Source organism: Wyeomyia smithii, chromosome 2 (assembly GCF_029784165.1).
Source record: "Wyeomyia smithii strain HCP4-BCI-WySm-NY-G18 chromosome 2, ASM2978416v1, whole genome shotgun sequence".
NCBI classification, from domain to species: Eukaryota; Metazoa; Arthropoda; class Insecta; order Diptera; family Culicidae; genus Wyeomyia; species Wyeomyia smithii.
The window spans coordinates 167,768,784-167,793,368 of NC_073695.1; the positions used below are offsets into that span (position 1 = coordinate 167,768,784).

At 40.9% G+C, this 24,585-nt stretch overlaps 1 protein-coding gene across 2 annotated transcripts in view; it reads right to left on the reverse strand.

Moving 5' to 3' along the window:
- Positions 1 to 9,310: 9,310 nt before the first annotated feature.
- LOC129724423 (general odorant-binding protein lush) overlaps positions 9,311 to 24,585 on the reverse strand; it is a 32,398-nt gene continuing 17,123 nt past the window's right edge. The window contains exon 5 of one of the 2 annotated variants that reach the window (XM_055679317.1): positions 9,311 to 10,933. In XM_055679317.1, the coding sequence (XP_055535292.1) occupies positions 10,755 to 10,933 (179 nt within the window). In that variant the 3' untranslated portion in view covers positions 9,311 to 10,754. Of the gene's footprint in view, positions 10,934 to 14,977; positions 15,219 to 24,585 lie in introns of those variants that run through there. The other variant, XM_055679318.1, reaches the window with a different exon arrangement.

A 24,585-nucleotide genomic window follows, 5' to 3' on the forward strand; every position in this document is an offset into this window, starting at 1 on the left:
TGGCAGAATTGAAAATGATGACCTTTGTTTTTGCTCTCGCCGGGTGTAGGTAGGTAAAGGCCAGGCACGGCCCATCTCGCAGTAATGACCTTTTTGCAAGACGACGCGGATGAAATCTGGCAAATATCTGACTCATTAACAAATATCTGGCAGATTCTGAGGTTTATCTGTTTGTCTGGCGCGCAAACAGAAATCTGGCAAAATCCAGATATATCTGGCATACTGGCAACGTTGGCTGTATCCCGCACTTCTGTTAATAAGGCAATCCACGAGACAGTTACGATCAGCTGATTTCAGTCTGTTTTCAACTTTTGATAGCTATATGCTTGTTCGATCGGTAGCAACTTGGATGCAATTCGGATCGAAAAGCGTGAAAAACAACTGTAATCCGATCGGTAGTTCTAGTATCGCGAGTGCCAATCCTTCATACAACCATAAAAAATTACTTCTGATATTATTGTCGACATTAAAAGATTTCGTTTTTTGGTTATGTTTTGGCTTTTTAGCTTGAAAAACAACAACAATAATAAACGTACAAGCGTTGAAACGTCACCGGTGGATTGCCTTATAGCAATAGCTCTATTGAGAAGTGGCATGCTTATTACTATTGTTCATCAGTGCTTGTGTGTAATGTGCTACTCTTTCTTTACACGCTTACTGTTCTACTATACCGATACTCGTTCCTCTTGCCAAATGTCACCAATTATAATTCCCTGGAGAAGTTTCGTCGTGCGTCCTTCTGGCCAGTTTTATTGATAAGAGGGACTTATTTTTTGTTAAGAGGAAGTCACGCAAAGGTATTTGTAGATTTCAGCGGAAAGGAAGGGTAACTGGTGGGGAGCCTGAGAATAAACCCATGCTTAAGTCCTTTTTGACATCGGATGGCCTGGTTCTACTAAGATTCGAACCCACGACCATCCGCCTGACAAAGCGGACTCCGTAACATTGAGGCTACGCAGCTCCCCGTAAATCAGGGTTATATTTTCCACAAGCCAGCAGCAGAAATTTCACTTTGCTTACTATCAGGGCTATATTCCCCAAAAGCCAGCAATAGCAATGTCACTCTGTGCACTACTTGCCAGTTAGTGAAAATTTTAAACAAATATAATTTTTCAATTTTAAAATCAAAGAAAACTCGTAGAGATCTAAGACAAATTACGTAATGCCTACTGCAAGGTCGGTTATCGATTAGTATAAGAAAAAGCAAATTTTTTCAAATTAAAACCCCCTATTCACGACGTGGTGGTGGTGATGGACGACGAGACCTGTCTCACCCTGGATGGCAACGACTGGTAGGGCACTTTGTATTTTACTTCCACCACGAAAGAAGTAAGCACTAAGGTGAAATTTCTTTTACACACCAAGTTCCCCAAGACGGTGCTGCTGTGGCTGACAATCAGCGAGAAGGGGATGTCAAAGCTGCTCTTCTTTCGCTCCGGACTGGCCGTGAACGGGGAATTTATAGTACAAAGTACCTGCCGAAAGTTGCATCGTTCACCAAAAAATACTATAAGGCCGAAGACACGGTGTTCTGGCAGAACTTGGGAACGTTGGGCGGGTTCGCCAACTTGGGTACCACATCGACATTTAGCCATTCCAGCTTCTCAAACGATCGCCTCGAATAGTGACATGGAGTCGGCTCACTATTCGAGGCGATCGTTTGAGAAGCTGGAACGGCTAAATGTCGATGTGGTACCCAAGTTGGCGAACCCGCCCAACGTTCCCAAGTTACGTCTCATCGAGGATTTCTGGCAAGCCTGAAGCGTTTTTTTTCGTGTAGGGTATTTTCGTCACTGCGACCAATTTTTTGATATTTTGTGACATATTCCCCCTTTTTAATTTTGCTAAGTCAGGATAACGTATCACTATTGGAAGTGGTCGTTACAGTCTGGCCAATAGCATTAGTCCAGTCCGGTGTTATACTTCGTATGAAGCGCACAACTGTACTGGGATTTGTTCTCCAGATTTCAGAGGGTTCCAGAAGACCTCTCTCGAAGAACTTATATCTCTTGATAAAAATTGCCGAACATCGGCATAACAGATGTTCCGAGTCTTCTTTTTCCATGCCACATACTCGACATGTATCATCTTGAAGTTTTTTTATAACCTTCAAATGATAACGGCTCGGACAATGCCCTGTTATTAAACCAGTACATTTTTTTGAAAGATCTAGTATTTTACGAGTTATAGAAACGTTCGGAATGATGAAACGTTTCGACTGCCTACCGATGAAGGTGTTTGTCCAGTTGGATTCCACTTTAAGAGTTTTCCATGCTTTTAGTTCCATTCTAAGGGAACAAGCGGATAGACCACAGAAGGGTTCTGGACCTATGAACTGATGAGACGATCCAAGTCTTGCCAGTTCATCGGCTCTTTCGTTCCCATCCATTCCACAGTGACCAGGAACCCAGTATAAGTCTACTTGATTATTACAACCCAGTGTTTGGAGTGATTGAACACACTCCCAAACTAGTTTTGATGTGCATGTCGCAGACTTCAAAACCTTCAACGCTGCTTGACTGTCGGACATCATGCAAATGTTTGAGTGTCTGTATTTCCTGCGTAGGCATATTTCAGAACATTCTAGTATCGCTTGGACTTCAGCTTGGAAGACAGTTGGCCATTGGCCCATTGGAACTGACAGGTCTATTCCTGGGCCAGTTACTCCTGCTCCCACTCGATTGTTCATTTTTGAACCATCTGTGTAGAAAATGATTGATCCTGGGCGGAGATCAGGACCACCGCGTTCCCAAACATCACGCTCAGGTTCAAACATTCGTAATCGTCTTTCAAAATTGTATCTTTTCTCCATCCGGTCTTCATTGTTGATCACTAGGGGATTGATACGAATAGTTTTTTGAATACCTAGATGACCCGTTAAATCACCCTCAAAGAGCTTTAATGATCTTTTGATCCGTAAGGCACTCTTTTCGGCTTCTAATTGTATGAATTGATGCAGTGGAAGCATAAACAGTAGAGCTTCCAATGCCTTGGTGGGTGTGCTTCTCATTGCACCCGTTATTGAGGGAGTAGCTAGCCGTTGAAGTTTTTCCAACTTATTTTGAGCACCTTTATCCCTTGTTTTGTCCACCAGACTAGTGAAGCATAGGTAATTCTGGGTCTCACAATAGCCGAATAAATCCAATGGATCATTTTCGGTTTGAGTCCCCATTGTTTACCAAAAGTTTTATTACATATCCATAGAGTATTTGTAATTTTTTTTTATTGCCTGCTCTAGATGTGTATTCCAGTTAAGTTTTTTGTCAAGAGTTACTCCACGGTATTTGACGTTATCTGGAAGTTTAAGAAGCTTACCTTTTAGCCTAATATCATTAAGCATAGTTTTTTTTTCTACGTGTAAATGGGACGATAGTGGTTTTGGAAGGATTTACATTTAAGCCTTCCCTATCGCACCACGAGGAAATAATGTTTAAGGCAATTTGCATTCGGTTTGCGATGATATCATCATACTTGCCACGAACAATAATGACAATATCATCAGCAAATCCAACTACTTCAAAGCCTTCTTCCATCAATTTTTTTTGAAGATCATCAACTATTAATGACCACAGCAGAGAAGATATCACCCCTCCTTGTGGACACCCTTTTATAGCTGTTACACTTATATTAGAGCTACCAAGGCTTGCTGATATTTCTCTTTTTGATAACATCTCGCTTATGCAATGAATAATGCAATGGTCAAAACCACGTTTCTCCATTGCAGCAGTCATTGAGTCATGAGACGAGTTATCAAATGCCCCTTCAATATCAAGGAACGCCGCAAGGGAAATTTCTTTTACAGCAAAGTTTGTAACTATAGTATGGAGTGCAGTAAGCAAATTTATATTTACTAAGAGGAGTTTTAGAAAGATATGATGATTTGATGTGCTCACCGATTATTTTTTCCATTGTTTTGAGAACGACTGACGATAAGCTAATTGGCCTAAAGGATTTTGGCAGAGATTTGTTCCTATTGTTGGCCTTAGGGATAAAAATAACCCGTACTTGTCGCCACGCTCCCGGAATATAGCCTAGAATTAAGCTGGATTGAAAGAGTTGTGTTAGAATGGGCATCAGAACTGTTTTACCCTTCTGTAGTAGTACCGGATAATTCCGTCCCTACCAGGTGACTTGAAGGGTTCAAAGGAGTCTATTGCCCATTCAACTTTACTTTCGGTAAAAATTTGATTGGCCAAAGTAATTGCATCATCCCTAGTTCTTTCTAGCCCAGTCATCGTATTCACTGTTTCGTGAATTTCTGTCCTGGTTGTAAGATTTCCAGTACTTGATACAGATGTAATTTGGTCAACACTTGAGTTAATAATCGACCCAGGAAAGTGTGCTTTCATCATTAACTCTAATATTTCTCTAGAGCTAGTATCAGAACCATCTTCTTTTCTTAGAGTACCCAACTGATTTGAGTGATCTTTCGCAAGGATTCTCTGCAGCCTGGCGGCTGTTGGAGTATTTTCAATGTTTTCACATGTATGCCTCCAGTGAATCCTTTTTGATCTTCTTATTTCTTTATTATAGGCGGTGAGGGATTGTTTGTATTCGTCCCACTGTTGGGTTCGTTTAGCCCGGTTGAAGAGTTTCCGGGTTTTTCCGAAGTTTTTGTAGAGATTGATTCCACCAAGGTACTTCTCTATTTGTAGAGCGTATCTTTGCAGGGCAGCAATCAAGGTAAGACTGTTGGATCAAATTTGAGAGATATTTGGAATTTTCTTCCAACTCTCTGTATGGTTTGGAACATCCTTCGAAGCTGTTCAAAGCTACCATTAGCTTTGAATTATAAAGCTCCCAGTTGGTTTTTCTGGGGTCCCTTATGAACTCATTGCGTTCTTGATTTGCTTCATACTCAAATAAGATTTGCTTGTGGTCAGATAAAGATTCTTCATCTGATACGTGCCAATTTTTTATTCTGCCGGAGATCACCGGACTACATAGTGTAAGGTCAAGAACTTCTTGTCTTAATACATTTATAAAAGTTGGTTTATCCCCCTTCTTACATATATCTATCCCTTGTGATGTTATAAAGTCTAAAAGGTACTTACCTATGTTGTTGATGTCTGCGCTGGCCTGAAGCGTAAGCTCCACTTCAACAAATTTGTCGCGAAATTTGAGGAGGAATTGATAAATAAAACGAAAAAAAGAATTAAAAAACAAGCCTACACGCATGTTTTCGTCCGCCATGGTGAATGTTTCGGTTAACTGCCGGAAGGCCGCACGCAAGATCGTAGATTTTTTTTGCAAGTAAGCTGACATAATTACCTTCCATAGGAAATTTATTAAACCCAATTATCTGTCTTAGTTATTTTTTACCACCATCCGAAAAAAGATCATTTTTTATCGCATATGTTAGCACAAAACGATATTTTTAGCCCATTGAAACATCTGTGTAGTATCAGTATCAGCCAGATCAAAAATAATTGATTGAAATGCTTGGCCTATGTTGCGTGGAATTGCACAGGGTTTTCAGTTGATCCACTAAGGACATTGCAGCGGCAAAAGTACCGGGCAAATCCGTGTTGATCACTAACCGCTAGTATTTTTATTTTTTATTTTTCAAAGTACCATTTTTTTAATTCTAAAACTTTGAAGAACTTGCCCACCCTAATCGAAATTCTGGCTACGCCCATGGAAGAAACCCGTACCACCCGTGCCTTTGTAGCCATGGAGCGATTTCGTGGTCCAGCCGGCGGGTTCAAGCGGGTGTTGCCAGAGACGGGGGGCAGTTCAGAGCTTGAATTTGTACAGTTGGCGAGACAAGAGAATCAAGGTAAGGAGTTGTCACAGCTCGGTTCCAAATGGATAATATGAAATAAGTGAGAACAGAGGTTTCCAAATCTCTTCCCGCATAATCAAAAACCATTGCTGAAGCCCCGCATAATCAAAAACCATTGCTGAAGCGGTAAGGTCTTTAACTGTACTTAATGAAGTATGGTTACTGTTCATGAAAATATCGTTTATCAGTTATAACTGTACTAAATAGAATGACTTAAACTATTGAGCTACAATATTATATTCAGTATCCCCAAATAGGATAGTGAGCACTATTTGTTAACCACACCTTCAACGGTTGAAGCTCCATCGAAAAACGAAGAGATATCTTCCAGCAAACGCTGTAGTCGCAGGTTTTCGTCAAATTATAATGGAAGGTGATCAAATTGGTCACAAATCTTTCGGCTTTAGTATTTATACAATAATTTTTTCTATCCAGTATCTCCGAGCAGAACGAAGTTGAAGTCGACATTGCACGACGAATGCAAAACAGCGCCCCTCGCAGCCTGGAAGAATACAAATATGACCACTCACAAAGAGAAATGTGCTACGTGGCTGGCAAGTGATGATATCTGCAGGTGAAAAACAAAAACATCATGTTTTTGCAAAAAATAAAGAAATCGCCTCTAACAATCTTTATAATATTCAAAACAATATCACGACTATTCCACTAACGATTATCAGAATATAAATCAATATAAATATACCATTCATGAAATGATACCTGAACAACTGGAAACTACTGCAAAATAACATATTTATACTATTTAAAGAATAGTTTTAGTACAAAATTTTTGATTATTAGTTTACCATATCGTGTATAATATCGAAAAAAATATATTCGGGAAAATCGCTGTTTTTGAATGGTAACCATACCTAACGCCTAGTTCACCAAATGGTTATTTCTCAGTTTACTATAAACTAGATGGTCAAAACTGAAGCTGATATGGTATGTTAATGGTTATGTGACTTTTTTATAAATGGTTAATATACTATACGGGAAACAATTCGTGTATGGTATTTGTTTATGCGAGTTGTGTTTTCGTCACCGCTGGCATAACCAATTTCCCCATTTTAGGACAAAGTTGAACTAATGCTGCATTGATTTTGAAAATAACGTTTTGACAGTTCCTTATGGGATTTTCTTTGGGGCTCGATAAAGCCGAGCAAAAGAAAATTCATTTTGTTCATTATTTGTCGAGCAGTTGGACAGGACGAGGTACGGAGTACTATGGGGCAACGTGTACCAGAAAAAAACGCCAGTGTTACGTATGTCTTATGTATGAGGTGGTACCATTCGAGTAGTTCATTTTGCACCAACTTTTTTGGAAGATTTCTTCCTGAGTGTTACGTATATCTTATGTATAAGGTTTTACCATCTTGTTTTGTTTTCATCTGGTGGATTTACCACGATGAATCGATTTTGCTAATAATCACAGTTTGAAGCGCGTTGAGGTCATCAGATGGCAGAACTTACCGTTATAAAGGTGTTGCGGGCAAAATGAATGAAGTCTGGTATCTTGTTCTAGTCATCATTAGCATAACTCATGCATTTGTTGTTTGTACCAATTTTAATAGTCGATTGAAAACCACCTTACGGGATTAAACCATGTGCGACACTGGTTGGGTTAATAGTTCTGCCTCAGCCGTCAAAGAATGCTGTAGAATGTTCTCCTATTTGGTTTGTAGCTTCCGTTGCAGATTATTGTTTGTGGTCTCATACATTATCAATGTCACTATTTATCGACATTTGCAAAGAACTGAGATACACTAAGTTGTAAAATTACGCGAGATTTGATTTTTAGTATTGTCGTTATAAATCAAAATTGCAAATCATCTAGACCATACAGAATAGTCGATTGAAAACCACCGTACAAATTTGATTGAAAGTACCATGATATTTTTCTGGGTGTGCGAATCTGGTCAAGCTCACCACCAGAGATGCCAGACTTTTTTTTTGGCAAGTCTGTATAATCCATAAAAATGTCTGTATAAGTCTGTATACCGCTGCGAAAAAAAGTTACCGATACATTGATACCTAATTATTTGTCGACCTGTCAGACTAATAGACAGATAACTAATTTATCTTTTTAATCTAAGTAACACATAGAAGTAAGAGTCTTTCCCGTGATAAAAATCGTCGTTCGTCGTAATGTAGCTAAACTGATACATGATGGCAGAAGTCTCGCGGTTATAAAAATAGTACCTTCAAGGTTTGGGACATTTTAAGCAATTCTTCAACGTTGGATATTGCTCCGAATAGAACAAACGGTCTTTTCACCAATATAACCTGCATGGCAATCGATCGAGACAATCAGCTGTTTGTTACTGGGGGCGAAACAGGCAGATTAGTGCCCACGGGGCCGATAAAAACCCCGATAGCCTGACTCGATTCCCGTTGTCATGATTTCACTCTCAAAAACGCAAGATTAATATGTTCAGCAAAGTGTTCAGTTCCTAGTTCACTTTTTCCAGCAACGGCTACAGTGACTTTTGGTTTTTGTGTTCGTTTTTTTGTGTATACTGGTAAAACCATTATGTAGAATATCAGATATCTGTGTAATATCTGTATTATACTAAATGTCTGTATAAAATCTGTAGGCTTATGCGTGTCTGTATCACAACACAGAAAGTCTGTATAATACAGATTTGTCTGTATATCTGGCATCTCTGCTCACCACTGAAATGATAAAAAATACCATGATATTTTTCCGAGTGGATATGCTTTAGTTCACCCAACGGCCTATACAAATGGAAAGTTCATAGTGTTGCCTTGAGATTATATGCAGCAAAGCACAACTTGGATATCTATGTTTCTTTAGTCTATAGAGATAAGTAACTTTTCTCCTATGCACACTAGGAAACGTGTAAACCCGCGTAAAGTTTCTTTTGTTTTCTCTAAACTGTAAATCATCGCATCTCGTTGCTTCGACTTTTATCACTTTTTAACATTTTTGGTCGATTATGTTCAGCGGCTTCTTCCGATTTCTGATAACGAATGAAAAAATCATTCAGAAACAAGTTTAAACCATATAATGAGTGTTCAACTGAATATTTGTCCAGCTGCTAAAACACAGCATTGCAAACAAAACAGCTGTTTGTAAATATTTTCCTCAACTAGTGGCACTAATACATTCGTACGTAAAAAGGTCTATGCTATAACCTTTTTTTTGTTTATAGGAGGTGCGCACAGGCCGTCGTTGCCAACAAGCTGGTTGCCGAAAGACGTCAGATTATTTTGCCGAAACTTCGCAAAAACTGAGCTTGACGAATCTCGTTGGAATTTTTTGTTTGACAGATACTGGTAACTTTGTTCACTTTCGGGCAAAGCAGTCTTGCTCTTGATTTTATCAGATCATTTTAATTTTGACCAAAATGCACTTTGAACGTTGTGTGTCAGTTTACTAAGAGCATTTATAAATTGAGCAGCATTTCCACTATACACACGATTGAAAATCGTCGATTATAAGAAGTATATTCAAGATGTTCAATATATCCATACAATTGTGAAATAAATACAGCGGCTCTGTTAGTTATCAAAGGTATTGTAATTCAAAACAATTTTTCTCCTGATAATTTCTGTTATCTGATATATTTACCTATATGCTTGCACGTGCTTAGAATAAACAGAAAAGTAACAAACAAACTAATTAGTTACACATCGTCTATTTGTTTTTCGAAAAGTGAATGCGTCTTTTTTTGCGAAAGCATTCTTAATTTTTTTGCAAACGACTTACAGCACTGTAATATAAAGTTTAAATTCGAATTTAAGTGCCCAGCACCATTTATGCACTCTCGCATAATGATTCAACCTACATACTTAAAATTGAATACCGTGGATATGAATTTGAATTTTTACACCCAATTATTGATTTGAGCAACACGAAGGCAAATTTGGGCGCAATTTAAACAGTGCAGAGTCATGGGACCACATAGATAACACTGGACTGGAGTAATTTGTCCACTGATTTAAAAAAAGATCATGTTTTTCTCTCGAGTCTAGATTTTGAGATATGCCTTTTTTTGTGAAAAACCACATGTGCCTTGAACTTATACTTTCAGCGAGACGAAATGCACCAATTTCAAATCAACTAAAAAAGCTTTGGACACACTTTATACGATCAAATTAAAAAAGATGTGTGTTTGTTTGGTAAAATTTGTCGTTTTTATGAATTTCAAGTTAATATCATTGAAACAATTTTGCTTCTAAATATGATTCCAAAATATAATCATACATCTCTTCTCTAACAAATCCAAATTTCAAAATAATCTGATAAAAGACGCTATACTAGCCATATTGCAAATACTAGACTTGAGAGAGAAAAACTACTTACAATCATTCTCTAAATCAGCAGACCAAAATCCACAAAAGTATAGTCCGAGCTTTACGAGATTGATATATATATATATATATATATATATATATATATATATATATATATATATATATATATATATATATATATATATATATATATATATATATATATATATATATATATATATATATATAACATTAAAAGGTCTAGTACGTCGTCACCATAGAACACCAACTTTTTGATACACCGAATAGTCATTCTACAAATCCATATAAAAAATATAACATTTCTTTTTTTGGTAAATTACATGTAAGGAAAGAATCGGTTTTGAGGGAATTCAAATTGTGAGATCAAATTGTTTCGCTTTAGTTTGCAAAACACTATAACTTTAATGGAAGGTGTATGTGTATGTTTGCATTAGCTGATTGTAGATTTTGAATAATAGGTATATAGAAACCTAATTTCATACGGTGGTTTAACGGTGAGATTCTTATATGCTATGTTCCTTCCCGTTGTACGACTATATTTTTTATTTGTATAGTTTTATCACTTGTTCAACTAAAAATCCTGTGTGGAAAGGTTACAGGCATCACAACAGCATGACATTTGTAAAGAATTTTATTCGAAGTTGTAGTCCTTGATGATTTAATATGGTTACTTGCTTTCGGATGCAGTTCCGCCAGCGGTTGGAGCAGCTGCAGTTGTTCCTGACCTTTGTCCCGGCAGTGTAGCCGAGTTTGTGCAGTTGCATATTGCCTCAAAAATTCTTAATACAATGCCCCTTGTTCGGGTTACGACGCGGTGTTGTTTCAGCCCACTTAAAAGTTTATTTCCTGAAAAATGAAACTTGATTAAATTAGTTGAAATGAATCATTGGAGATGTCAATGCTTTTATTGCAATAGCAACCAGCTTTGGCGATTAGAGCGTCCTACCCGGGACGTCTCGGAATGGAATTTCCCGAGATTCCCGGTTCCCTGGAATTTATTATTCAAATCGTGGAAAATATTTCCCGCAATGAAAATTATTGGTAAATCGAGTTAAAATCTTAGACCCTTTTGAAATTGTGTACTTGCAATATAAATATAGAAAATACCTAGATTCGGTGGTATTTGACCATTTTTGGCTATTTATCGGAAACCGGAAGTTACACCATTTCAAAATGATGTCTGGAGTCGATTTCTGGGTATCATTCCGATGTCGGAAATCATGACCACCCTGCATGATTCCCCACGTTCGGCCATTTAAAACGTTGTTAAGAGGAGGGGAACAAAGTGGATGAATGTTGTCAATCTTTGTTCATTTTGAAAAGGCTTAACCAATTATCATAAATTTCGGTACATAAAGGAATTTATTTCAATAACATTAATATTATCTTTCTCATTGGTTTGGTCAGGGAAGGGGGATGTAATAGCGAATTTATTATTACACCTTAATCAAACACGATCACCATATCATCTTATTTACGTGGGTCCTTGATACGAGGTATATTCCTGTGGCATTGATTTTCCTGATTTCAATGGCGTAGTTATAGGGAGGGAGAGTTACAGTACTCTTAATAATTTTTTCACCGTTGAATAGCTCATCATGGAAATTTGTATACAGGGGTTTTCGAGTATTGGACGTGTTTCTTAAATATTAGTGTCAACGTATTTTCATCCTATTTGCGACAATCGATTGGATGGCTAAATTAGTTACGCGTCCATCAACATGCTGCAAAATTATAGTTTTAGAACGTTAATTATTGTACTATTGAAAAATGTCGAGACCTGTTTCTCACGTTGATTTCGATCAATGAGAACTGAAAACAAGGTCGAATGCCAGCCAATATGGGCATTTTTCGAACCGGTATGATATCTAGAGGCCTACAATCGACCCCAGATGCCAGTTTGAATTTCGAGAGCGTCTCTCGGCATCTGGAAAACAGTTTACAATGGCCGAATACCACCCTACATGATTCCCGACATCGGGATGATGCCCAGAAATGCCCCCCTCATCATTGTTAATTTTATATTACGAGCATTTTTTAAAAAGTCGGCAGTCCTTGAGAAGTGGATAAGCGCCCATGGAGAAGGCGTAAATACATTTTCTAATGAAATATTCTTTGCTCGTTAACATTTGTCTGAGTTTGTCTTTGTCTGTCCGAGTCAACGTCCGAAGTAATTCTAGAGGTTATGGGCAATTCAAAAGAACGCATCCTTACCGGATCTTAGGGGCCATACACATACCACGTGGACAGCTTTGGGGGGGGGGGGGTCTGTGTAATGTCCACGGTCCATACAAAATTTTGAGAATTTATATGGGCAGTTGTCCAAGGGGGGGTCAAAATCGCTAAAAATTTGTCCACGTGTTATGTGGATGGCCCCTTAAACTGGTGTTTCCGAGGCAAGCGTCAAGCTTTACTTGAATGCAGTTGAAGTGTCATCCGTGCTGACAGAACCAGCTTCGGTTGTATACGGTGCTCTCACGAAGTGGAATCAAACCGACAGAAAGACCAAGTCAATTCTCACTAGCCTCACAACGGATGAAATCTTTGAATTTGTGAAAAAATCCGTTTCAAGCCAAACGTTTCTGAGGAAGCAGTGTGCACGATTACGGTAGAAGGAAGGACTCTATGCGGGCTCATTTAGTTGAATTTGATGATCTTGTTCGGTAATTTTAGACCACAGGAAAATGGACGAAGGTGACTCAATAGCTCAACTATTTTTAACCCTACGCGACAGCTATGATTCCCGGGTGACGGCACTCGATAATCTTGAGAAGAAGGACGATCAAACAGCGACTGTTGACTGAAGCGAAAAAAGGACAAACCACCAGGATGACTTGAGTGACGCTGGACTTGTCGGAGGTACACAGGAAGAAGCCGCAGTAAAAGATTACCGGTAAGTGACATTCTGACAAGGTCGAGCATGTGAGAACTGTCGTTCGACGAAACCAGAAGGAAATGCTATAGCGGCAGTCGATAAGAAGGTAGTCACGTTCGCGGTAAATGGTGACCAGAAAAAAATCTGAAACCGGGAAGATCCAGTTCTGCCTGGACGCAGGATACAGTGATCATCTCGTGAAAGATGCAAATCTTCTGCGGTATATGTGGAAAATAAAAATGGACCGTGACACTGGTCGGAAAGTAGGATGGAGTAATGAAGGTATGTCTAACAAAGGAACTGAATTTACCATCTAGAATGTAGTACTGCTGCCGTATCTTCGGGAAAACTTGATCTCGGTCAAGTAGCTCTCACATCACAAGATGGTAGTGATTTCACTTCCCGCGATGGCCAGGACTGAGCGGAACTTAAAAAGGACGGTGCAGTGACACAGTAGTTCGCAAATCAGTAAGTGGCTTCTTGCTCGAAGTTTACGGCCACAGTCTCGTGGTCAAACAAGAAGCACGTGACATTGAGCGCTAATGTAGATGGAGTTGTTTGGCTAGTCGGTTTCTGCATGATGTTGGTGTTAAGATTACGCAACCAATGACGATCTATAAGGACAACCGTAGTTACCCAAAACCTGACATCAAACACTCTTTCATACGTGACCACATCGTAGCTGAACGCATACAAGTGGAACCTATTTGGACTAACAAGCAGTTGGCGGACATCTCCACGAAGGCACTGGACGTTGGATGATTCGAAGACCTACGACGAACAGTTGGACTCCATAATCAAGGGAGAGGTGAAGTAGGCACTCTCGAGCAGGCCTTGAAAACTTGACAAGCGCTCATGGGAAAGATTCTCAGTCATTCCCAATCTAGACGTGCCATCATTATGATCGTTTTTCAATAAACTGTTTCTCATTTGTTAATGTTTGCCTGAGTATTTGTCCGTCCAAGTCCAAGCCGATATTATCCGTCAATTTTAAATTTACTCGTTAATTTTGAGAAATGGCAGTCTAAAAAAACGAAAGTCAACTTCACAAAAATTCAAAATATTTAGTTTTTTTTTCTTAATTTTACGCCCGCTCGATGATTGGCGAGCAGGCGTGAGGTGACTGCCTGCTTCACCTTCGCATTTATCCGCCCCGGCTCCTCGTACTCGAAAACCCCTATGTACCAATTTTCACGGTAATCAAGGCACTATTTGCCCCCTTCAATATTTTCCCGAGGGGCAACCTATCATTTTACCCCCTCCCCCCTCAATAATTCTAGAAAGTTGGCGTTTCTTTTTTTGTTTTCTTTATAATTTTATTTGTTATTTTCAAACTTCACAACTATTGCAAAATTGTGGTCTATGATAGTTACTATCGAAACTGCCATTCCAATCACTTATCGTCAAGACGTACCACACGCAAAATTTTTAAGCAATATATTACTAGAATCAGATAAATCAGATTTTTTCGTAGTACCTTTGCCCCACCAATAATTCTATGAAGTCGGCGCCTATAGACCTTTTTACGTACGAATGTATTAGTGCCACTAGTTGGGGAAAATTTTTACAAATTGCTTTTTGTTTGCAATGCTATGTTTTTAGCAGCTGGAAAAATATTCAGTTGAACACTCATTATATGTTTTAAACTTGTTGCTGAATGATTTTTTTCATTCGTGATCAGAAATCGGAAGAAGCTGTTGAACATAATCGACCAAAAATGTTAAAAAGTGATAAAAGTCGTGATGTTTGGAGGAAACAAAAGCAACTTTACACAAGTTTTCACGTTTCTTAGTGTGTGTAGGTGATAAGTCACTTATCTCTATGGTTCGTACCAAGGGGATGGCAGCTCTATTTAAACACTACACGTTTGATAGTAGGCAACATATCGGGGCTTTATTGAAAAATAAAGCTGCGAGGCAGGCGCCCAGCAAAAGTTCCATATACTTATCACTTTCGTCGGGCAGACTCTTCACTCATTCAACATAGAAAGGGATAGCATGTTGCCATCCTCCTAATTAATATAGATCATTTTAATATATTTACTAACATCATTAATATGTACAGTTCATACTAAACAAACATTTCTGAAATACATCTTAATTCTATTCTACATGTGAGATATCATTCCGTTGTACATTCTCCGGTTATAGGCCAAGGTCTTCGTTGTTCAAGGAAAAATAAAAACTTCTGGATTGAATTCCGCTGCACATTTAACCGAGAAAAAGACTCTATCGCATGGATCTTTGTATGATGACTCTGAAAGGAAAGTGTTTATTTTGTTAAAGTCGTTTCTAATTTAGCTGCGCAAGTTCGCTATTTATTTACCTCTGTATATAAAAATCTATCCTTATTTATTTCTACAATAATTTATTTAATTCTACATTCTTTTATTTAATTCTACAATTTTATTTAAGTATTTTTGTGTAGAACAATACACCGTGATCTAATGTGAAACCATTGGAGTTATCCACGTAGTGCTCGTTTACAAATACGCAGTGGTAAAAATACTCAGCTCCATTGACGTGTATGGAAACAACGGGCAAGACGGGCAGGGCGGGCAAGGTGGACCTTTGCTCATTTGTATATAGAGTTCTCCAGGCGCGTTTGTATTAGTGCGATGTATTCGATTTTTTTTGTTAGCTGTAAGAATTTTTTGTCACCTGTGAGAACTGTTATCTAATAGAGAGAATAAAAAACTACCGAGTTTGATTCACACTCTCACAAGTTTCAATATACAGTGTAAAGCGGGCCGTGTCTTAGTGTTCGTGTGTTTTCGCTTGGAGAACTCTATAAACTATTGATATTTGTACGAAATATTTATACCAGTCACATACCAACAGAATTTTGTGCATTTCGAGTTATTTATATAGATTGAAACAAGAGTTAGTTATTTGAGAACCAATCCAAAAAAGTTGACCCTCAACTGCAAAGCAATGTGATATAGTTTTCTTAGGCTGACCAGATTTTCTGAAAGGAAAACGGAATAAATGGGTTCAAAAACGGGACACTTGGGAAGAAAAATTTCAGAAAATTTCAATTACCCAAAGCATTGGTTGTTCTGCTGCACCTGCCTCATTCGGTACAAAGCAATATTTAGCTGATGCACAGTGTAATTTTTGGTCGTAAAATTTGTCACAAAAAAGATCAAAGTTTTACCTAACGTTATACGTTCGGCTGAGCAGTCACAAAAATTTAGAACTACTTATTTTATACTATCCGACGTTTCGTCACTGGTCAGTGACATCTTCAGGGGAAAATATTATTTGTTCGTTCCTTGTCAAGATGCTTTTTAAAGCTAATCGTCAATACTGATTGAATCAGTATTGACGATTAGCTTTAAAAAGCATCTTGACAAGGAACGAACAAATAATATTTTCCCCTGAAGATGTCACTGACCAGTGACGAAACGTCGGATAGTATAAAATAAGTAGTTCTAAATTTTTGTGACTGCTCAGCCGAACGTATAACATAAGTACACAACATCCCAACAGTCGAAAACTCATCAAAGTTTTACCTAACAATTATCATGGCTTCCATGGTCTCAACATGCAATCGTAACTTTTCATCAGTCGACATACCGTTTGCGATAGAGAATAGGCGTGATACTACCAGGAAGGCACAAAGGATATACAACAACTGTAACAAATTCCTGGCAACACATTTTCCATTTCGTAAAATATTGGAACCCAACGGTTTGCAACTGTTTCGACTCTGTGTTCATTAAAGCTTCATTCGAAAATGTTTGAAAGACTATCCATAAAACGGTACAAAATGGAAAAACCTAAATTAATCCACCTAGCGGTCAGACTCAGCCTTTCTCTTTCAAACTTATTATTTGTAAAAATAGATTTACATGAATGCTTAAATCCAATAAAGGTATATTCACTCTCTGGGTTCTAAAATATTGATGTTGTAATTAAAGTATAAAATATGAAATTCGACGTGATGTTAGTGCTTGAGAAATAGCGAAATAAAAGAAATGACTCCTTATTTCGAACAATTTGATCACGAGCGATACCGGGAACGTTCAGATAGTACGATACCACATTTATATCATGTTGAGGCCATATATATTGATCAAAGCAGGTATAGTGTTGAATAGTCTTTGATTTTCTTTTCTTTCCAAAACTTTTGAACAGTATATTAAATTGTTATGAAGTTTGTTATTTGTAAGTTTGAGAGATGACTCCTCTGTATGATACTAGTTATGTTCAAATAAGTCGTGTAATACCTGAGATGATAGAATTTCGTTGTTTTACAAATTAAAAATAACGGTTGCTTAAGTTTGATTTCAATCGAATGAAAAGGTAACGTTTAGGGCAGCCAAACTTTGAAACCACGTGCTCAATCATAATTCATCAGTTAACCCTTAACTAGCCCGTTCATCTGATATCAATATTGTTCAAATCGGTTGTGTAGTTTCTGAGATAATGAAGTTTCGTGATTTTCACATTTCGATACATTACAGACGAAGTTACAGTCCGATTACAGCAAAATTCAATAGGGTGTTATGAGGCAGCTAGACCTTTCATTTGACACTAATTTTGTGGAAATGTGGATGACCCTCTCTGAGAAAAGTGAGTGAGTCCAAGTAGTCTTCGGAATATGTTTCTTTTCATAGCTGGATTTCAGATTTTTAAACATAACAGGCAAAGTAATAATCCGTTTGCAAAAAAAATAATTGTAACGGGGTAATGAAACGATCGTAAGACCCCGCGGTCAGCTGACAGTCCGATGACGGTTCGTTGACAGGGCTAACGGAAGTATAGATAAAGAGAGAGAGAGAGTAAGAGGAATAAGACGTAGAGAGAAGAAGAAGTAAAGTCGAAAGTGAAAAACGATTGATTACCCGCGACACGAATTAAAAAGTGTGAAATATTCAAGTAAATTGTTAGAAGCGGAGTGGACGGTCTAAATAATTAAGTCTTTAAAGAGGCTTCATTCGTTGTCATCGGGTCCAAAGGAAAAGTCGATCAAGCCACTGATACTTATTTGCAAGTAATAAAATAAAATAAAATAGAGGTTAGATTATGCAGCAATTATAAATTGATTGCACTTACAGTTATCTTACAGTTGGAAGGAAATAATACGGTGAAAAGGTGGTAGAAGAATAAGGAAAAACTAAATGTAAGTAAAGGAAATATTAATTAGAAAACAAAAAGGTAACGGAAAATTACAGCTTTTAGCGCTCGTCGATAAAACACATTTATTGGACTTTTTCGCACGCTCAAAAGATAGCCCCTTTTTCTCTTCAACAATCTAAAAGATTTATATGGTCCTTTGAACCGGATCTACGATGAGTTCTCGTGTTGCTAAGAAATCCCACTGTCAGGCATGTTCCGAGAGGGATACTGAAAGGATGGTCAGTTGCTGCTATTGTGAATCGTGGTGGCATTTCGATTGTGTAGGAGTCAACGACAGCATCGCAGAGCCGGATCGCACGTTCATTTGTCCCAACTGCCAGAGACCGTTGGCAACACGGCCAGTAAATGCTTCACCCTCGTCTGCAGTTGCTAGTGAACGCAACAGTAATGCGGGAAGTGTGTCCGGATGCTCCGGTACTTCTAGTTTGAAAACGAGAAGGGCTCGTCTGCACTTAGAAAAACTCGAGGCCCATAAGGCTCTAGCATTAAGAAAACTGGAGCTGGTACGTCGGGAGCAAGAGCAGCAGCACGAGCAGCTCAAATTACAAATGGAGAACGAAATACTGAAGGAAACTTTTCGGCTGCGGGAAGTAATTGAGCTGGACGACGATGAAGATGCTGACGGCGGTGAATCGCAACAGAGTTCATTCAGCAAGGTAAATCAGTGGCAGAATCGGCAACGGGAACAGAAGGCTTTGGTTGAAAGCGGCGATGCTGAGCAGAACGTCGTGAATACGATGGCTATATCTGGCGAAACCCCCGCTGGGCAGGATGGCGAAACGCAACCACCCAGCAATTGGCAAAACGTTTTGAGAAGGGTGATAGCAGGTATTTCATTAGATGAGGCAGGCTCAGGGCCGTCTTTAGGAGGTTTTCTCGATAGAACTTCGAGCACACTAGTGCAAACAGGGAACAAGCAGCAGATAGATTATACTGTTTTTAACCCAATATCGGGTGATAAATTAGTTGGTCCGACGCGTCCGTCTTTAGGTGCACGAATACTAAATAAGTCGATACCTTTTACAAATAATAAGCAGCAGAGTGCTGTCACCCCGTTGGTTCCTCCGTTGATTCCTCCGGTTCTCCCACCGTTCGATAATGCAACACTTTTCGCGACCGCGAATCAAGCAAGCAGTTTACCCACAATGAATAATGTACTGCATAATATCATTCCGCATGACCCAATGCATTCGCGTCAATCCGTACATACACGTAATCAGATTCAGTCAATAAATCCAGTGAATTTGTTACATCCATTGAATCCAGTGAATTCAACACAACCATTGCATCATTTGAATTCTGTGCCAAATCCGGCGTTACCGGAAAATCAGAGAGGATCGTTAAACAGGGAACAATCATCAAATGCGCATCCAGGTGGGACAGTTCCAAGGCAGATTAGGAACAGCCAGCCGCCACTAGGGCTTCACACAAACGAATCGTTGGAGTACGGTCCTACACCGAGACAGCTTGCTGCCAGACATGTGATGGCAAAGGATTTGCCTGTTTTTTCCGGCAATCCGGAAGATTGGCCGTTGTTTATCAGTGCATACGAAAATACTACTCAGGCATGCGGGTATTCGGACGTGGAGAATCTAGCCAGGCTACAAAGAGCTTTGAAGGGACACGCACTTGAATCGGTGAGGAGTAGATTACTATTACCTGCTAGTGTACCTCATGTTCTCGCTTCTTTGAAAACGTTGTACGGGAGGCCGGAATTGTTGATACACATGCTGTTGCAAAAAGTACGCGGAGTTCCAGCGCCGAAGCAGGATAAGTTGGATACAGTGATCAAGTTCGGAATGGCGGTACAAAATCTCTGTGATCATTTAGTCGCAGGGGGACATGAAACGCATCTGAACAATCCGATGATGTTGTTCGAGTTGGTGGAAAAGCTACCAGCGAGTATGAAACTGGATTGGTCGCTTTATAAACAGCGAGTAACGACTGCGAATATCGAATCTTTTGCGCAATATATGAGTACCTTGGTGCGTGCAGCGACGGACGTGACGATGAACTACGATCCGGTGGCGCAGCAGCAACCAGCTCGTACGGTAAAGGCGGAAAAATACAACAGAGACAAAAACTTTTGCGGAACACATTCGACGGAAGCAGAAATACGCGTCTCGGCGAAGGGAGGTGAATTACATACCCCGGTGAAGGAGGAAATAGTACGTTCTTTCGAGCCAGCGTGTCTCATTTGTAAAGACCCGAAGCATCGGGTAAAGGAGTGTCCCAAATTCGCAGAAAAAGATCCGGAGGAACGTTGGAGAACAATTCATCATTTTGGTTTGTGTCGTACATGCCTGGGAGCGCATGGTAAACGCACTTGTAAGGTCCGGCGACGTTGTGAAATCGATGGGTGTCAATTTCGCCATCATCCACTTTTACACAGTAAACGGGAAACCAAAGGAGACGACAAAAAGACTTCACCTAAAGTTGTTCCGGAAGTGAGAGGAGATCATGCTGCTAGCCAGCCGGGCGGATCCAGAGCTGTGACAAATTATCATTTTACCGAAAAGATGACGCTATTTCGAATCGTGCCAGTGACGCTACATGCCAATAATCGATCAGTGGAGGTGTACGCCTTTCTCGATGACGGTTCATCCAGGACACTAGTTGATGAACAAATCGTACGAGAACTGGGTATAAAGGGTGAAACGCAGCCCTTGTGTCTTCAGTGGACAGCGAGTGTGAAACGCATGGAGGCAGATTCTCAACGGGTCGCGATGGAGATAACTGGATGTTCCAGTGCTACTAAGCACGCGCTTTCGGACGTACGCACGGTGGAACAGTTGGACCTACCACGACAATCTTTACGATATGCGGAACTGGCCAAGACTTATCCGTATTTAAGAGGTATTCCAATAGCCGATTATAATAATGCAGTTCCGCGTATACTCATCGGAAACGATAACGCACATGTTACCGCTACTTTGAGGATTCGCGAAGGGCGACCGGGTGAACCGATTGCAGCTAAATCACGCTTGGGATGGACTGTTTACGGAACAAATCCAGATAAAACCGGAAACCGTGCACACAGCTTTCACATTTGCGAGTGTCAGGATGATCGATCGCTTTATACGATGGTGGAACAGTTTTTCTCTGTGGAGAGTCTTGGTATCGTGGCTGAATGTACTCCGGAATCGAAAGAAACACAGCGGGCTAATCAAATTCTAGCGGAAACCACTAGAAGAGTCGGACAGCGCTTCGAGACGGGACTTCTTTGGAAGTATGACTACTTCGAGTTTCCGGATAGCTATGCGATGGCGGTTAGGCGTTTACAGTGTCTGGAACGGCGTATGCAGAAAAACCCAGTGATAGGCGAAAGCGTGCGGAGACAGATGTCTGAGTATGAAGTGAAAGGATATATCCACAAAGCCTCACCGGAGGAATTAAAGGAAGCGGATCCGCGACGTGTATGGTACTTACCTTTGGGTGTGGTGCTGAATCCGAAGAAGCCATCTAAGATACGGATTTTCTGCGACGCGGCGGCCAAGGTGGACGGAGTCTGCCTGAATACGATGTTGCTGAAAGGGCCCGACTTGCTCAATACCTTGTTGGGAGTGCTTTTCAAATTCCGGCAGAAGCGAATCGCTTTTTGCGCGGATCTGAAGGAGATGTTCCACCAGGTACTGATAAGACGTGAAGATCGGCATGCTCAACGGCTTCTCTGGCGTCAAGAGACGACACAAGATCCTGACATCTACCTGATGGATGTAGCAACTTTTGGGGCTACGTGCTCGCCGTGCTCAGCACAACACGTTAAAAATGTCAATGCCGAAGAGCATGCCAAGGAATATCCAGCAGCGGCGGAAGCAATTGTTCACCGACATTATATGGACGACTATCTGGACAGTGCGGATAGCGTGGATGAAGCGGTGAAGTTGGCCCTCGAAGTTAAACATGTACATTCTCTGGGTGGGTTCCATTTGCGGAACTGGTTATCAAACTGCGATCGTGTTTTGAAACGGGTCGAGGAATCCGATGCTGGATACGAGAAGAGTCTGCAATTGGACAATAGTAACACGACCGAACGAGTACTCGGGATGTATTGGAGAACAGAGCCAGATGTTTTCACATTTTCCACGGCATATGCGACGGACGTGCAGCGTCCCACAAAGCGGCAGGCGTTACGGGTGGTGATGAGCCCGTTTGATCCGATAGGCGTTCTATGCTTCTTTCTTATCCACGGTAAAATATTCATTCAAGAATTGTGGAGAGCAAAAACGGATTGGGACGAGCTGATTCCCGAAGCGTTGTGCGACAGATGGGTGCGATGGACGGAGAAGTTTCAGTTTCTGGACCAGATAAAAATTCCGAGATGCTATTTCGGAAACCGGACAACGCAGGAAATCAAGACAACACAGTTGCATATTTTCGTAGACGCGAGCGAAGACGCTTACGCTTGTGTAGCGTACATTCGGGCTGTTGTACCGAATGAAATCGAAGTAGCGCTGGTGGGAGGCAAAGCGAAAGTTGCACCACTGAAAGTACAGTCGATTCCGAGGCTGGAGCTGATGGCTGCGGTGATTGGTGTGAGACTGGCTAAAACGATAGTCAAGGAACACACGCTGCGATTCGACGAGGTGTTTTTCTGGAGCGACTCGAAGACGGTGATGGCGTGGATCCAGTCGGACCATCGGAAATATCGGCAGTTTGTCGCTTGCCGTGTAGGAGAAATACTCTCGAAATCGGAGGCCACACAATGGCGGTGGATTCCGACTAAGGAAAACGTAGCGGACGATGCTACCAAGTGGGGGAAAGGTCCATGTCTATCATCGAACAATCGGTGGTTCCAAGGCCCTAGTTTCTTGCGCCAAACGGAGAAACAGTGGCCGTCATGGTCAGAGCCAGCTGCGGAATCAACCACAGAGGAGCTAAGAGCGTGCATGGTCCATCACGTAACAACAGCAGCACAGGCAGTCGATTGGAAAAGATTTTCCTCGTGGATGCACTTATTGAGGTCGGTGGCTTATGGGTACAGATTCAGCAGAAATCTTAAACAAAAAGCCGCAAAGCAAAAAGTGCAGCGTGGACTGCTAACGCAGGATGAGCTGGTGACAGCGGAACAGCTTATATTTAGTTGGGTTCAATGGGAACAATATCCCGATGAAATGACCGTTCTAAGTGGTGACCAGAAAGTGCCAACGCGACTACGGACAAAATTAGAGAGAACCAGCAGAATTCGTACCCTGTCACCTTATGTTGATGAATTTGGCGTGCTCCGCTCGGACAGTCGAATTGCTGCGGCTAGGTATGTAGCCTATGACACTCGATACCCCGTTATTCTACCGAAGGAACATATAGTGACTCGCTTACTGGTGAGTTTTTATCATCAAAAGTATTTGCACGCGAATGGAGAGACCGTAGTTAATGAGCTAAGGCAACGTTTTCATATATCGAAGCTGAGATCGCTAGTCCGCGAGGTCGTAAAGGGATGTATGAAGTGTAAAATTAAGAAGGCGGTGCCAATGGTTCCTCGAATGGCACCACTCCCGGCAGCAAGGCTACAGGCGTTTACCCGCCCGTTTTCATACGTGGGGATGGATTTCTTCGGGCCTATTGCGGTGCGTGTCAATCGCAGCATTAACAAGCGATGGATAGCGCTATTTACGTGCCTGACAACCCGTGCCGTACACCTCGAGGTGGTACACACTTTATCGACTGAGTCCTGTAAAATGGCCATCCGACGTTTCATAGGACGCCGAGGTGCACCGGTAGAGATACGAAGCGACAGAGGTACGAACTTCGTAGGATCAAGCAATGAGCTACTAAAGGAGATGAACGAGATCAATTCACAACTTGCGGAGACGTTCACGAACGTGGGCACAAGATGGGTGTTTAATCCACCGGGAGCACCACACATGGGTGGCGCATGGGAGAGGCTGGTGAGGTCGGTTAAGACGGCTCTAGCGGCAATGTATACTTCGAGGGTTCCTAGTGAGGAGACATTGACGACGTTGGTGGCGGAAGCTGAGAGTGTGGTGAATTCGCGTCCACTGACGTATATTCCGCTCGAGACAGAGCAGCAAGAGGCTTTAACACCAAACCATTTCCTTTTACTAAACTCCAGCGGTGTGGTTCAAACCCCAAAGAATCTTTCAGATCCCAAACTAGCGGGCAGAGCGGAGTGGAATTTGTGTCAGGTAATGCTGGACGCTTTCTGGCGTCGTTGGGTCCGCGAATACCTCCCAACAATCGCACGGCGTACGAAGTGGTTTGAGGAAGTGCCACCGATCGGAGTTGGCGATATAGTAGTCGTGGTAGAGGAGAAAGTGAGAAACGGATGGATTCGTGGAAGAGTTGTCGAGACTAAACCTGGAAGGGACGGAAGGGTTCGCTCGGCAATAGTACAGACGGGCAACGGACTCGTACATCGACCAGTGTCAAAGCTGGCGCGCTTGGACTTAGAAACGGACTCCGGAGAGAGTAAAGCGGAAGAGGAACCAGCTTTACGGGTCGGGGAACTGTAACGGGGT